General features: G+C 35.8%; 1 protein-coding gene across 1 annotated transcript in view; it reads right to left on the reverse strand.

The window, feature by feature from the left end:
- Window positions 1-334: 334 nt before the first annotated feature.
- Window positions 335-17,060, reverse strand: part of PLAA (phospholipase A2 activating protein) — a 40,077-nt gene continuing 23,351 nt past the window's right edge. Inside the window, exons 8-14 of the mRNA XM_072612377.1 lie at window positions 16,313-16,470; window positions 14,565-14,784; window positions 12,163-12,231; window positions 11,074-11,145; window positions 2,726-2,827; window positions 1,715-1,879; window positions 335-1,082 (exon numbers count right to left, since the gene is read on the reverse strand). Of these exons, the coding sequence (XP_072468478.1) occupies window positions 517-1,082; window positions 1,715-1,879; window positions 2,726-2,827; window positions 11,074-11,145; window positions 12,163-12,231; window positions 14,565-14,784; window positions 16,313-16,470 (1,352 nt within the window). The 3' untranslated portion in view covers window positions 335-516. The remainder of the gene's footprint in view (window positions 1,083-1,714; window positions 1,880-2,725; window positions 2,828-11,073; window positions 11,146-12,162; window positions 12,232-14,564; window positions 14,785-16,312; window positions 16,471-17,060) is intronic.

Raw genomic sequence — 17,060 nt, forward strand, 5'->3', positions numbered from 1 at the left:
ATACCTAAAAGGTATTTTCTAATGCACTTAATTAAAATGTTTAAATATGTATTCTCAAGCCCTCAAGTAAATCAATATTATTGATAACTATGAATGAAAATCGGTGAACCAGAATAAAAAGCCAACAACAAATAATTCCATGTTATGTATAAAGGAAAAATACAAGCAAATGACACCCTCCAAAATCAGTCCTTTCATTCTTCTTTGATTGGGTAGTGATAAAAACATCCACTGTGTTTTACAAATTTCTGTTTCACCAAACTTCCTTATGTTTATTTGCTTATACACTCTAAAATCTACCCGTAGCCATATAGGAAAGTGTCGCAGTTTACGATTAGTGCAAAAATTGTTTTTTATTTGTTTTCCCTCCCACTCAACAGAACTTAATTAAGTTTTACTTCATCCACAGTATTTTTCAATATATAACCATATATATATGGATATAACCGGTCATGTAAAATATGAAAAAAAGCACTAATCAAAGCATAACTTTAGGTCCCCATGTAGTAAAAACAATTACAGCAAATTAAGGACAAACCTACAGCATTCACTTACTTTAGCTGGTTCTGATACTGAGCCATATTTTTTTATTTGAGAGTCAACTCCTAAAGACTTGGCTAATTGCACAGCATTTGAATCGTCACTGATCAGTGTCCCAAGAGCCACAAGGAGTCTAAAAGTGGCTTCAAGGTCTTGCACAACTTCCAAGACTGTGCTGATCACTGACAGGCACTGAGCTTTACCTTCAATATTATGATTTTTACGTAAACAAACAGAATAGTTCAAGGTCAACGTAGCCAATGCAATATGAATGTTCTTATTGCTGCCTGATTTCAGTTCTATTGCTTGTGACAATAACGATTCTCTCTGTGACATCATGAGCCTCTGTCCTGCCTGGCCGATAAAACAATTGCAAAGAGTCCTGAGTGTAAGCAATTGGTTTGCCGGTCTTCCTTTAGGATTCAAAAGTTTCAGGAGGTGACTGCTGAACTGAGCACCTTCCTTTTCATTGCAGAAATTCTCATTCACAATGGGATGCCTAATTGACAACCGAAGAATGTCAAGTGCTGGAAAGACAATATCTGTATTTTAAAAAAAAAATTCTGTTAGTTGAATGAATCTTAATTACTGCTTCCATGAAAAATAAAAACAACCCACTTTCTTAAAATACATCTTATTCTTAATATACATAGCAACTTTACAAAATGCCTATATTCCTGGAAAATTATAATTTTAATTTTTCATATTTTAAATGCACATGTAAAGACTAGAGAGACAACACAGTATAGTCGATAGAGTAGGGGTCTTGGGGCTAAGAAGACCTAGATTCAAGTCCTGCCTCTGACACATACTGACTTTGTGACCCTGGGCAAGTTATTTAACCCCCTCAGTGTTCCAAGCAACTCTCTAAAATTTTAGGTTGTAAAGAGGCTGTTCTTCCTCCCTCTAACAATATAGTAGCTCTCTAGTCCTATAGAGAACTAACCTTACATATCACAGTTCTAGTACCTATCCCCCTATTTTGAGAGCTTGATATCTTGAAGATACTCTTGCAAAATGAGAAATCTTTATGAACAGATGTGAGGGAAGACCCAAAATTTATTTATCTTTTGTCACCTAAAAACACAATGGAAAACAGATATACTTAAAATCACTAAAACTCTGTCCTTTTATCTATTTATATTATTTTTCCCTTTAAAAGTTTTTGATATACCTTCAGGCCAGTTAATAGCTTTCCACAAAGTCTGAAGCTGGTGAGCTGTGGGTCCTTCTGCAGAGCTATTACATGTTAGAGACAGTATCTTTTCAAGAAGTATCAAGTCATCTTCAGTTAACTTCTGTTCTTCAGGTGCAGTTCCATTAAGTTCTTTTAATTTACCTAGGATATAACCAAAAACTAAAACCATAAATATCACAGGCACATCATTTACTTGCCAGATGTCTGCATAGAATTGTACATTATGGGATGCCCTAAGGGAAGAAAACAGTCTTTTGTGTCTGAGTTAGAGATCTAAAATTGCCTCTCTGAAGATAGACAAAATAAAGTGCCAAAGTCACTTGGAAATGTTTTTACATGCTAATTGCAATAGTCAAAGGCCAGAAATAATAGTATCATACATAGGATTTTAGCATGGAAGAGAAGAACCTTGGAGTCTATCTAGTTCATGGCAAAGAATAAAAATCTCAGGGAAGAAGGGCAAGTACAGTGGTTTAGGGGAATGAACTTCATATATCTATCACTTGCCCATCATTTCCCAAGAAATTCTAAAGTGTTCTGCTTTCTACCACTGTACTTTGAATCTATAGAAACTACAGGCTTGATATAAGAGAGGAAAAAAAAAAAACTTTGCTTCAATCAGTAATCTATATTTGTTTTCTTCCCTAACAAATAGAAAACCAACTAAATGTTTTCATTTTTATTACTTTCTTTAATCCCAGTGAAGCAAAACTCTAGATCAGGTGCCAAGAAAGGTCTGAGTTTGAATCCCACCTAATATATTTGCTAGATGGGTGACCACATAGATTATCTTTAGGATGTTGACTCTCAAATAAAATTAGTTCCCTCATTCCCATTTTGTAGAGAGTACCACCTGTAATATGTAGTCAATATGAGGATAAGTAAACTTAACAAATATTTTCAAAATAAGTAATCCCTGATAGAATCATTATCTAAGGTAAGATGCTCAGTAATACCTACTGAATTTAATGATAAAAACACACTCACCCAATATTTGTGTCAGGTTGGCCTGGTCAAATGTGACAGCTTCCTTCTTGGGAAAATATATATTTAGTGTTTTAAATGTAGCTGACTGGAAGACACCACTACCTATTAAAAAGATTATTGCAATGAACATAATTGTAAACAGATTTTTTTAATAAGGTTTTTTCATTGAATATTTTTATTCACAAATTCAAATTTTTACTGCTCAAAGAATAAAAAGACTTTCAAAAATGTTCATAATTTGATAAATATTAAGAGATCATTTGCTTATGGTGTATTAGTTAAATGATAGTTTCTAATAATAAACTGGGGAAGAAATTGAGGAAAACCATTCTGCTGCTTAAACTTGACATCTGCACAATGTATGACTTTAAGGTGATAGCATATATTAATCTATATCTATTAATATTACAAAATAAATGTGAAACAGAAAGCTACTACTATTTTGAAGAAACTTTTCCTGAGAACCCCACCCTCTGTGGATTTCTTCCCTTCTAAATCACTTACTGCTTACACTAGATAAACACCTTAGGGTACTCAGAAGTGGAAGGCAGGATTCCTGAGCCACTGCAGACATCACAAAGAATGTGAGACAGCACAGGAAAGCAGGAAAGCTAATTTATCACTTGGTGTATTGTCTCCTCTAACTCAATAAAACTGGGTAGTCTGTAAGACAAAAACTGTATGTTCCAGATCTTTTTTTTTTATTGCTCATGCTTTTCTAAGGAAGTGCCATGCACAGCAGGTACTTAATAAATACTTGATAATTTTTTAATTGGCCATTTACATTCAGAAAGATAAATCTACAAACTCCCAGCCTGCTATACTAACACAATTTACCAGTAATCTGACTATAACCCAAAAGACCATTGTAAAGGCAGTTTATGTACAATAACTGATAAGGAATGAGGTTAAGAAAAATCTAGAAAGGCTCTGACAAGATGCTTCAAACTAAGTCAACATAACATACCTTGATAACTGGTGACTCCAACATGAAGGTGGGCATAGGGGAGGACAGTAAAAACTATATTGGAAATCATTTCACAATTACGAATTTAAAGACTCAAAAGGCTACTCAGAATACTACTCAGAAGCCTCATATTCTTCTAGCTTGCAATCTATAATTTATGTATTATGAATATTTTCTTTGAAAATAGTGATAAGGCATTCGATAGGATAGGCAAAGTGTGAGCTAAAGTGTACAGTCAGACTAACTAATGCAAAAGTTTAAATCACCACATTAGGAGGGAAAAGATGAGAAGACACGGCATACAATTTACAGCAGCTACAAACTGACCTATTTTTAAAAGTTGTTGTTTCTGAACAAAGCAAATAGACAAAAGTAAAAGCACTGATTGTGAAAATTTCTTAGAGAACTAACAAAAGTCACTAAAAATGAAGAGTCCAAAAGACAACTCCCCATCACCAAAACTGTCTAAACCAACAAGCACAACCTCTTTGCTAAAGAAAAAAGATTTGTCAGCTATGGGCAAAATGGGTCTAGAGTATAAATTCATTTACAAAACATTATGGGAAATGATGGAAGATTAGCAGTGTGGCTTTAAAAAGCTAGAAGGGAAAACAAGCCAATAGAAAACCTGGCATGAAGACCAAGTAAGTCAGCTCATTCTGAGAACACAAACAACAGGGCCAAATATGTTGTTGATTTCTATGCAAGAATTAGCATGGGAAAAAGTCATTTTCTGTTTCTAGTCACTATGGAAGATTAAAAGAGCTTCCAAGAAGGAGAGAGACGAAGGAAAAGGACAGTAGTGAAATGTTTCTTAGTCTTTTTCTTGCTATTTACACTCAAAGTACCAGGTAGACTACCTCTAAGGATGAAAGTAAAGGGATTTGGAGACTACCTCTTCATGGTTATCAGGAAGAATGAAGAATCCTTTAAAAATGGATTGCTGAGGGCGGAGCCAAGATGGCGGAGTAGAAAGACACACATACGCTAGCTCCGAACCCACAGCCCATAAAATATCTGTAAAAAAGAAATCCCAACAAATTCTGGAGCAGCAGAAGCCACAGAACAACGGAGCGGACAAGATTTCTGTTCCAGAGGGACCGGAAAACCTCTCACAAAAGGTCCTTTGCGCTGCGGACCCGGAGCCAAGGCCAGTCCTGCCTTGGCCGTGCAGCATTGAGAGGAGCAGATCCGAGCAGGCTTCAGGGATGGAATCTCCAGCAGCTGCCTGGGTCCCTTCACCCACAGGTGACAAGGGTCATTGAGAGGGTCTCTCAGGCTGGTCGAGAGGGGAGTGGGGTGCCCCCATAACTCAGGCCCCCTCGGGAGGCAGCAGCAGGCCAGGGCTCCCCAAGCAGGCAGGAGCCTGGATCCATTGTTGAAGGTCTCTGCATAAACCCCCTGAGAGAACTGAGCCCCTGAGGCAGCCCTGCCCCCACCTGAGCAGCTGAACTTGATCTCATACTGAATAGCAGCCCTGCCCCCACCAAAGCCCTGAGGCTGGGAAGCAGCATTTGAATCTCAGACCCCAAGTGCTGCCTGGGCTGATCTGGAGGCCAAGTGGGTGTGAAGAGAATATTCAGAAGTCAAGTCACTGGCTGGGGAAATGCCCAGAAAAGGAAAAAAAAAATAAGACTATAGAAGGTTACTTTCTTGGTGAACAGGTATTTCCTCCCTTCCTTTCTGATGAGGAAGAACAAGGCTTACCATCAGGGAAAGACACAGAAGTCAGGGCTTCTGTATCCCAGCCCACTCAATGGGCTCAGGCCATGGAAGAGCTCAAAAAGGATTTTGAAAATCAAGTTAGAGAGGTGGAGGAAAAACTGGGAAGAGAAATGAGAGACATGCAAGCAAAGTATGAAAAACAAGTAAACACTCTGCTAAAGGAGACCCAAAAAAATGCTGAAGAAAATAACACCTTGAAAACTAGGCTAACTCAATTGGCAAAAGAGGTTCAAAAAGCCAATGAGGAGAAGAATGCTTTCAAAAGCAGAATTAGCCAAATGGAAAAGGAGGTTCAAAAGCTCACTGAAGAAAATAGTTCTTTCAAAATTAGAATGGCACAGATGGAGGCTAATGACTTTATGAGAAACCAAGAAATCACAAAACAAAACCAAAAGAATGAAAAAATGGAAGATAATGTGAAATATCTCATTGGAAAAACAACTGACCTGGAAAACAGATCCAGGAGAGACAATTTAAAAATTATGAGACTACCTGAAAGCCATGATCGAAAAAAAGAGCCTAGACATCATCTTTCATGAAATTATGAAGGAAAACTGCCCTGAGATTCTAGAACCAGAGGGCAAAATAAATATTCAAGGAATCCACAGATCACCGCCTGAAAGAGATCCAAAAAGAGAAACTCCTAGGAACATTGTGGCCAAATTCCAGAGTTCCCAGGTCAAGGAGAAAATATTGCAAGCAGCTAGAAAGAAACAATTCGAGTATTGTGGAAATACAATCAGGATAACACAAGACCTAGCAGCTTCTACATTAAGGGATCGAAGGGTGTGGAATAGGATATTCCAGAAGTCAAAGGAACTAGGATTAAAACCAAGAATCACCTACCCAGCAAAACTGAGTATAATACTTCAGGGGAAAAACTGGTCTTTCAATGAAATCGAGGACTTTCAAGCATTCTTGATGAAAAGACCAGAGCTGAAAAGAAAATTTGACTTTCAAACACAAGAATGAAGAGAAGCATGAAAAGGTAAACAGCAAAGAGAAGTCATAAGGGACTTATAAAAGCTGAACTGTTCCTACATTCCTACATGGAAAGACAATATTTGTAACTCTTGAAACTATTCAGTATCTGGGTACTGGGTGGGATTACACACACACACATAGAGACAGAGTGCACAGAGTGAATTGAAGAGGATGGGATCATATCTTAAAAAAATGAAATCAAGCAGTGAGAGAGAAATATATTGGGAGGAGAAAGGGAGAAATGGAATGGGGCAAATTATCTTTCATAAAAGAGGCAAGTAAAAGACTTATTAGTGGAGGGATAAAGAGGGGAGGTGAGAGAAAAACATGAAGTTTACTCTCATCACATTCAACTAAAGGAAGGAAACCTATCTTACAATACAGGAAAGTGGGGGTAAAAGGATAAGCAGGGTGGGGGGGATGATGGAAGGGAGGGCATGGGGAGGAGGAAGCAATTTGAGGTCAACACTCATGGGGAGGGACAGAATCAAAAGAGAGAATAGAAGTAATGGGGGGCAGGATAGGATGGAGGGAAATATAGTTAGTCTTATACAACACGACTATTACGGAAGTCATTTGCAAAACTACACAGATTTGGCCTATATTGAATTGCTTGCCTTCCAAACGGAAGGGGTGGGAAGAGAGGGAGGAAAAGAAGTTGGAACTCAAAGTTTTAGGAACAACTGTTGAGTACTGTTCTTGCCACTAGGAAATAAGAAATACAGGTAAAGGGGTATAGAAAGTTATTTGGCCCTATAGGACAAAAGAGAAGATGGAGACAAGGGCAGAGAGGGATGATAGAAGAGAGAGCAGATTGGTCATAGGGGAAATTAGAATGCTAGGTGTTTTGGGGTGGGGGGAGGGGACAAAAGGGGAGAAAATTTGGAACCCAAAATTTTGTGAAAATGAATATTAAAAGTTAAATAAATAAATTACTTAATTTAAAAAAAAAAAAAGGATTGCCAAAAATATAAAAAACAAAAGACAATATGAAGCAAAGTTGAACCCTGATAGTTAATGGGCAAAAAAATTTGACAAGGAGAAAGACAAGGGCCCCTGAACATTTCAAGCTAAATAAATGATGGACAGTTATTTCTACAGATAAAAGAACCAGACCTTCTGTTATAGAATGATCTGCTTGTACTCAAAGGAATGATGAGGCGAATCTAGGGGGTCACCAGGAGACAGGTCATCCAGCAAGATTTATAAGAAGAGACAAGTGATAGTGATGGTATCAAGGTATTGGTCCACCTGACACTAATAAGGTCTTCTACATCTTATTAGATTGTATATTCCTTGAAGGCAAAGACTTGTCTTTTGTCTCTTTTTGTATATCCAGCACAGCGCCTGGCACAGAGTAGGTGCTTAATGTTTATTTAATTGAATTGAATTTTCTTGAAGTATGCAACCAGGGCATTACAGAAAACTTCCCCAAACTTTTCAAACCTGATACTATTCACTTCTGTTGATTCATATGGAGAAAAATGATGACAAAAAAAGTATCTAGCAAGCATTACTAAAAGTTACAAAGTTTTGAACAAGAAATGTTATACATGTCAAAGACACAAATACTGACTGAACTCAAGACAGAATTCAGAAATGACATTCTAGTTATGATAGTGTCAAAATGACGAAGATGGTGGATTCAGAAATATCTGGGAAGACTTGTATAAAATGATACCAAGCAAAATCAGAAGAACCAGAAAAACAATTTACACAATGACTGCAACATTGTAAAGAAAAACAACTTTGAAAGACTTAAGAACTACGACTCCAGAGGTCCAATGATGAAGCATGCTACCCAACTCTTAACAGAGAAGAGACTGATTAGATGTGGAGAGCAAGACATACCTTTTTAGAGAAGACCATTCATTTTATGGATTTGTTTTGCTTGACTATGCTTACTTATTAAAAAGGAGTGATTGTTTCTAATTCAGGGAAGAGGGTCACTGGAATGATAGCTAGTGATTATAAAACAGAAAAGAGGTTCTTTTAAGTATTATACACACTACAGAGAACAGAAGGAATATCAGAAAGAGATACAAACAGTAGGACAAATCTCATTATCTTTCCAATTTCTCTAGTAATATCAAAGTTAATACCATCCTCCCAATTCACCAAGGGCTACAACCTCATTGTGATCTTGGATTCCTCATTTGCACTTGCCCCACATATCCAATATGCTGCCATGTTTGTTGTTTCTTCCTTCACATCTCTTCTATGTCCCTTTCTCTTCATTCACACAGTTGATGGCCACTAAGTACAGGCACTTATCACCTCAGACCTGGACTACTGCAACAGGTCTCCCTTCCAAGTCTCTCTCCACTCTAATCTCTCCTCTCCCCCGCCACTGATCTTAAAGAACTTGTCTAACTATCTCACTCCTTCTTCATCCCACCCCCACCCCCACCCCCAAATAAATCAACAGTTATTATTGTTGTATTACCTTGAGGATCAAACATAAAATCCTCAGCTTGAATTTTAAAGACCTTCACAACCTGGCCCCTTTCTACCTTCCCAGATCTCTCAGACTTCACTCCCTTCCACAGGGAGTAGTCTGCAATCTAGCAACACTGACCTTTTAAGGTTACCTCCCATATAGCTTATATGTACATAACTATTTGCATGTTATGCCCTCCATTAGAATGGGAGCTCTTTGAGGCCAAGAACCTTGTTTTTGCCTTTCTTTGTAATCCCAATTCATAGCACAGGACAAATATTTAATGAGTACTTGTTGACTGACAGCTTTGAAACTAATGTGTTAAATTTATGATATACTTTAAAAATAAATATGTGATAGAGTTGTGGTTTTATGTATAACTCTATTTTTCTATCCATTGTCCTTGAAAATGTTCTCTTAATATGAGAATGATATACTCTCTCTCAAGCCAGGAGCCTACTAATAAGCAAAGTCCGATAAAAATTTGCCTAGTTTTACAATTCTAATGAAAAAGGTTGGAAACTGAAAAAGTAAATAGAAAGCGAAATATGTCCACACTAGACACAACAGAGTAACAAGAATGTTAAGACATACAGCAAGAGATATACACAGCAAATTCATAGTAAACAAAATCCAACAAGAGAGGTAGCAATATAGTTATGTTATTGGCTTTAGCTGTACATTCAAATGCAAAATATGGAAAACAAGCAATGTATACTAGAATTCCTAATGCAAAGAAGTAAAATTTTTTTTATATTCTTAACCTATATTGGGAAAAATATGAGCAAAGAAGAGATAGAACTTAGCCATGAAAGACTCACGGGAGTGAATGGACAAGAATCACAAAGAATAAGGAGGTAGAATTTTTTTGATAATCTATAAATGAAGGAGGACTCTCATCACTGAGATCACAGACCCAAGCCACTTAAGTATAATTGTTTACTTTATATCAGTTAAATATGCACTTAAACTGAGTCTACATCCAAAGAAAATAAGGAAGCTTTCTCTCCTTTAATATAAATATAATATATAAACTGCAGCAGAAATCGGTACTCCAAAAGTACCAATACTTACTATGCATAAGAATAACAAAGAAAAGTATTTTCCTACATTTTTAGTTCCTCAATAGTTTCAGTAGCTATTCTGCCAAAGACGATATAGAATATTAATCTAAAGGCTCAACGAGAGCAAAGATTATTTCATATCAAAACTTTGTATTATCCCCAGCACTTAGCACTGTTCTACATACAGTAAGTACTTAATAAATGTTCTGTCAGGTTTTTCCCCTACTATTCAGTTACTAATTGAATATCTAAATGTAGACAAAGAAATTATGTTAGATATTTTGAGTGAAACAAATATGTAGTTCAAATGGTCTCTGCCTGCCCTTCAAGATTTTTAAATCTTATTGAGGAGCTAAGACTTTAACATAAAAACAATTATGGGCAACCACCATTAAAACACTATGTTACTAATCATATTAAGGAGTTCAAAGAACTTTGTAGTCACTATGGGCTGGTAACAGAAAGGCTTGCTTCATGTGGAGGTTGAATTGGGACTAGAAGTAAGAGTAGAATTTTAACAAGAGGAAGAGAAAGAGGAAGGGAAAATAGCATTACAGTTAGGAAAAAGACGAACAGTGAACAGAATTAGAATGAGGAATGGCTTGTATAAAATCAGTGAAGTGGTCAACCAAACATCTCCATGCCTTTGTACTGACTGCCCCTACACTCATAATATTCTTCCCCTCCTTTATGTCTGCCTCTTCGTTTCTTCAAGATTCAGCTCAAATCCTATCTTCTGCAGGAGGCTTTTCCTAGCCCCACCCCTGGTTCTAATGCCTTTGCCTCTAAAACTGTTTTCCTTTCACTCTATTTATCATAATATATACCTAATGCCTTATGCATTCTTTGAGAAAACAAAAGCACCTTAAAGGCAGAGACTATCTTTCTTCTTAACCCCAGTGCTCAGCCCAATGACTGGTAGATAGTAAGCACTATGAAAAATGTTTGATGACTGACTGACAGAATACGGCAAGATAATATTGTACAAAAATGTGGCTTATTGTAAAAGTCCTTGAAAACCAGGCAAAGAGGTTGGAATTTGATTCGCTGAGTAATAAGGGGGTAATGTAGGCTCTTTATTACGAAGAAAAAATAAGAGAAACTAGTTTTGGAAAATATTCTTGAAAGACAATTTTTAAAAGATTTGAGTACATTTTAAAGAATTTACCTGTAAATTGGTCAACTCCAGCTGAAGGTACTCCAATGCTTGTTGTTGAGCCAGGAAGATAACGACCTGAACCTAAAATATAATACTGGAATTAGTAGTATCTACTCACAAGTTATTTTATTTTCAAGTAAAAACTTTTTATGTAGCATTTTTTTTTTGCACTTTATATGATTTTTTTAAAACCACATAAGTAGAAAATAGATATACTGGAATAATTTCAGTAGAACCATGACTTTATCCAACATGGGTCCTCTAGCACTATTTGAAACAGAAATATAATTAACTGTGAATAAATCCTGGAGGTGGGAATATCCATTTTACATATCATATTACTTTTAAATTACATTTATAAAAGATCTCAGGAAATCAGATGAGTGACCATTAAGTAAGTGGTTTTTGAACTTAACTGCTGACTGAAGAAAAGTTACTATGGAAATACTTCCAATACAATATGGAATTTGAGCAGTATTGTGAATAAATTAATGGACGTGATTGGCTGCCAAGATAGGACAATACTTGCAGTTGCACATATAAAGGATTTTAAGGTAAAGATTCTAAGAGACTGAAATATGCCTAGTTCTGACAAAAGGAAAAAATTCAATAAATATTTGTTTTTGCTTTTCTTTGTAACCCCAATTTTTAGCACAGTAGCTGGCATATTAAGTATTTAATAAGTGCTTGTTGAATTTTTAAATGGATTGCTTCCTGAAAATAAGTAAGAAAAATGAGTCAATGATGATCCCAAATTTTATGAACCTAAAGGAGATTCAAAGATAGTAATGAGTGAACAGAAATGAGAATGAGAGGTAAAAGAGAATGAAGTAATAGAAATGAAAACATAAAAATGAGGTATGGTTTGCTGGAGAAGGTAATGAATTCTGATAATATATTGGTTTAAGTGACTATGGCATAGGCAATTAAATGATATGGCAAAACACAAGAAATCAAGACAAAGGCAAAGGTGAGAAGCCAATGTGTTAGGAATATAGATTTGAAAGAGATATATGAATAGATCATTTCCCTAATATTTCTTAAACCAAAAAGTATTTACATACTCAGGGGTAAAATATCAACAAGCCTGCCCTTTACCTGTAAAAGGATCTGCAGCAGCTAACATGTCTGATCCAGAAGAAGAACCTGGAACATAACGACCACCACCTGTAGAATTTAAAAACAAAAATGAAATTCTGCATCATCAAGTAAATTAATAAAAGTTATCCCATAATTCTGCTCTATAATGTTTTTCTGCTTATTTACTTAGGAAAAGTATAAGTTAAAAGATCAAGCATAAAGAAATTGAACAATCTAGGACAGCTTCCTGAAGGTAAAAAGTACATATCTATAGATTATTCTTTACTTTGGATACATGGTGCTCCTCACATAATAGGTACTAAAATACTTACTGAATAATACATCACTGACCACCTCCATCCCACCCACCCCCCAAAAAAGATATCTAACTACAAAAAACTTTACAAGTGCAAAGAACAAAATGAGAATTTAGGGATGAGTTATACCGCATGCAGTTACAATACCCAAGTGCTCTTATGCCCTGCCAATGCTTCACAGCAGGGCTTGATATATAAGCACCAGGTCTGAAAAAGTACCAAGTTCTTCAGTTCTTAGGCAGATCAATCCTGTTTTATTTTTAGTCAAATTAAACTGATAAATAAAGTTCAAGAGTTTCAAAACAGGTAAAAGTGGAATTAAAATTAATTTTCAATTACAAATGACCCATACTCTGATAATCTTGGGAGGAAATGGAGCTAATTACACTAGAATCATTTATTGTTTACTATGTCCCAGATATTGTACTAAGTGCTTTATAAATATTATCTCTTTAAGATGAGGTCATGATATAGCCAAGCTCTGGGGTCCTGACTCACCATTGGGAGGGTTTGGGGGGGGGGGGTGGAATTTGGATAAGGATCCTCAGAGCTCACTTGGATTATATGTGGGTCCTCAGAGTTTAGTTATACCATACCTTCAGGAGGGATTCTCTAATGCCACTGCTATGTTCTTCCTCTACTCCCATCAAAATTATCTGTTGAGAATTGTTTAGTAAGCCAGCCTTAAGAAAGGTTTATTTATTAAGGTGGTATATTAGGAATGGTCAGAATAAGACGCCCAACCTCCCCCTCTTCCCTCCAACCATTTTAAAGTTTGGAGCTTCTCAAGAATGTGTTTGTTCAGAAGTAGAAGTTGTGAAAAACTGATTTAGAGAATCTGAGAGAAGCCTGCCTGAAACTGAAAAAGGATCAGGGCTGACTGATTTCATTTATATGGGGAACTATTGGATAAGGTAACTCCCTTCACTAATGTAGGTCAGCATCTGCTCCTCTACAGCCTCAGAGAGTTGCCAAAAACACCCAGGACCACACAGTATGTGCCAGGAACAGGACCTGAACCTAGGTCTTCCTGGTCCTTATGACCAATCCTCTAAAATTCTACCAAATACAGAGTAGTTTGGTTAACAAGTATCTTTTTTTTTTTAAGAAATGCAAGTACTTCCAAAAGACTAAGGAATATACATAAATATTAATTCAGTCAATCAGACTGAATTCCTGGCACCTGAGATTATTAATACTTAGACCATTTTATATTTTAACTGTAAACAAATTTTAATCAAGAAACAATCCTGGGTAGGATTCCAGAGCAAGGGTTTTAATGCAATGTAAGCAGATCATGCACTTAAGGGCCTGGGAAAGATAAGCAATAAGAGGTCAGGGAAGGAATGCAGAAAGAAGTGAGGGAAGTTTAAACAAAATTACACTCATTTAAAAATTCAGTTTAACCCTTGCACACAGGTTAAGAAAAAAATTCTCTTCCTCTTGCTTTTCTTGTATCACATGACCTTCTTTGCCTAGGTCCTAAAACTCAAGCTGGAATTACTGAAGTATTCACTTAGCTCACCTATTAGAGACGTTTGTTTGGATGCCCAAAGAACCTAATCACCACTGGGGTAACATAATCTCTATGAGAAAATCCATTCAGAGTTCCAAAGTAATGACTCAAAAACTTGTAGAATGAAAAGCCTATTTGCTCTATTTTACATACTTACAGCTAATTCTAGCTTTGGTAGATAAGAGACATATTAAAATGTTCTGTATAAGAATTAGATTTCAAAATTTTCATTCCTGAGGTTTTACTACAATCTAAGGGAATTTCATATTTTGAAAACTTTTTTAAATGAGATAATGATTTGATACATTATCACTTTGAAGACAGTTTAAAAATAAATTCTAGATAATCTAAACGTAGTTATTTTTGAAGTAATGTGCAGTTGTTTCTATATGGTAACTACTCTACAAAACTTTTAAGTTAATTACTACAAATTCACATATTCATCAACCTGTTATGGAGTTAAAGTTTTAAAAATAATTTGTTTGATCTCTTCAACAGGCCAAGGAAAAGGAACCCATTTCCTCCCCCATTCCAAAAAAAAAAAGTCAACCATTACTAATAGAGGTATAATTTGCCTCTGCCCTTACCTGTAAAAGGATCTGAAAAGTCAGTGTTCACATTTCCTAATGTCTGCCCTTTTGTGTTATCAATAATAAATTTGGCCACTTGATCCAAAAACATGGGATTTAGGTCATTCTTCTGCAAAAAGTTGTATGCTGTCAACCAAGGATCATCACTGGTATTATATGGCAACTTATAGGAAGGCCCACTTTCATTGACATCAATGGTAAAAACATAATCAAATTCCTTTAAAAATAAATACAAAGGGGAAATGGTTTGACAATAACTGTTTTTTTCACCTTTAGTCTAATGTTACACAAATAAGAGCAAGTATGAAAAATTATAGGTGTCTAAAAAGTTGTTTTTTAAAACATCAAGTTGTATCAGCACTTTTATATCCAGTACCTTAAATTTCTGACTTTTAAAGCATATTAGTTTCTTTAAAAAGCATGAATACAAGTTTACCTTATTACTAGTAACAGACATTTAATATACTTAAAAGTTTGTAGACTGTTCTACACAAGTTATCGCAGCAACCCTATGAGGTAATTACCTAAAATTTTATTATTTTCATTTTATGAACTAGAAAACTGAGCTTTTGACAGCTTAAGTAACTTTTTCCCAGTCACACATCTAGCCAATATCAAAGGCAGGGTTTGTACCCAGATCTCCTTAATTACAATTACAATGAATTAGCTACTAGGCCTGGAGGGAAAAATCGCTAAAATTTGTATAGCGCTTTAAGGTTTGTAAAAAGTTTTACAAATATTCTCTCATTTGACTCTTAAACAACCCAGGGAGATCGATGTTATTATTATCCCTATTTTACAGATGAAGAAACTGAGGCAAACAGGTTAAGTGATTTGCCTAAAACCACAAAATTAAGTATCTCAGGTGTGACATGAACTCAAGTCTTCCTGAACCCAGGTCCAGCACTGCTATCTACTGTACCACCTAGCTGTCTACTAAAAGCTAACATTTATATAGCAACTTAAGGTTGGCAAAGACCTTTGTAAAGCCAAGTCTCTCAAAACTAAAAATTAGCTATAGGCTCATCCTTTACAAATAGGAAGTATGCACAAATAGGAACTAAGAAAGTTACAGAAATAAAGCAAAGAAAAGCATGCTCAATGACATAGGAATTTTCCATAAGAGTATATTTGTACAACAGTCCATTGTTATAGTCAAAAGAAACTCATAATTAGGCTAAAGGATTATAATTTGATAAATTCAATAGATTCAAATCCTTCTCTCTAATATATAGGTCACAGATGGCAATGCTGATTGCTTATACTGAAATGATATCTTCGCATGCTAATGTACACAGTAAAAAACTAAGTGATAACCCCTTAACTGACTGGTGCATTTACACATTGCCCCTCCTCCTGTCCTATCCACCTTCACCTTTTTTGTACTCTTAAAAATCAAAGGCAGGTGTCCTCAACCACATGTTGACCATGATCAAGTGATTCTGGCATTTCAAATATTGACCCTTCAGGAGAGCAACCTGCTGACTACCTCCAAATCTCCCTGATTTAAATGTCAACTGCTCATGAAGGGCACTGCAGGTCCTCACCCAAAAATGTTGAGATCCCTGAACTAAGATATAAAAGGCAGCTAAAATTTCTACATCTAGAAAGAAATAAGATCTATGTTAGAAAATATGAGAGAAAAAATAGAATAAAAAGTTTGCTTCACAGTTGCTCAAGTAAGCTAGGTGCAGAGATAACTTCCAATTTTCTAAAAATCAGTAATAAAACAATGGTTAACATACCTTTCCTTCATATAAAACTCTTCCAGACGTTTGCTGATTAGCTCCCGATGAGCCAACAACATCGCCAATTTTCAACCACCTTCCATCACTAACACTCCACTGATAGGCTTCAACTTTCTCCCCATCTCTGATTAGACGTGTCTGTCCTTCTCTAGTACCTTGGAAAAAAAATTAAAGAATCACAAATACTGAAGAACAAAACATGTTAGCAACAAAGATTCTCAATCCTTACATGTATTTGGAAAAATTAACACACTTTATCTTGAAGATTTTTTTATTTTCATGTCAAACAACAAAATGTCATTCTATTCTTAATCTCAGATGGACATTTACATTGAACAAACAACTAACATAATCAGTAAACAAACTACCTATCCATACTTTCTGGGCTAAACTGATAAAATATCAATATTCATTTGTGACGCTACACTTTATACCACACAATCCTCCCAACATTGTCTCTAACAACGGACAACAACAAAGCATGCTCTGAGAGACATTATATTGACTTTAATTTAGGCTAATATCATAAACTTCCCTCCAACTTGAATCTATCCTTTGGCTAAGAATTTACTTTAACTTGAATCTATTTATATTTTAAGCCTATCAGCAGAGTGGTTAATTTAATAGTAATTGGCCATATTCTGGAATTTGTAAATGATAGTTTAAGAAATTATGCCAACAGGGAGGTTATAATTTAGGTAAGAAGACAATCTGCACATAAAGCAATTAGTGAACAAAGCAGCCT

This window comes from Notamacropus eugenii, chromosome 1, assembly GCF_028372415.1.
Source record: "Notamacropus eugenii isolate mMacEug1 chromosome 1, mMacEug1.pri_v2, whole genome shotgun sequence".
Lineage (NCBI taxonomy): Eukaryota > Metazoa > Chordata > Mammalia > Diprotodontia > Macropodidae > Notamacropus > Notamacropus eugenii.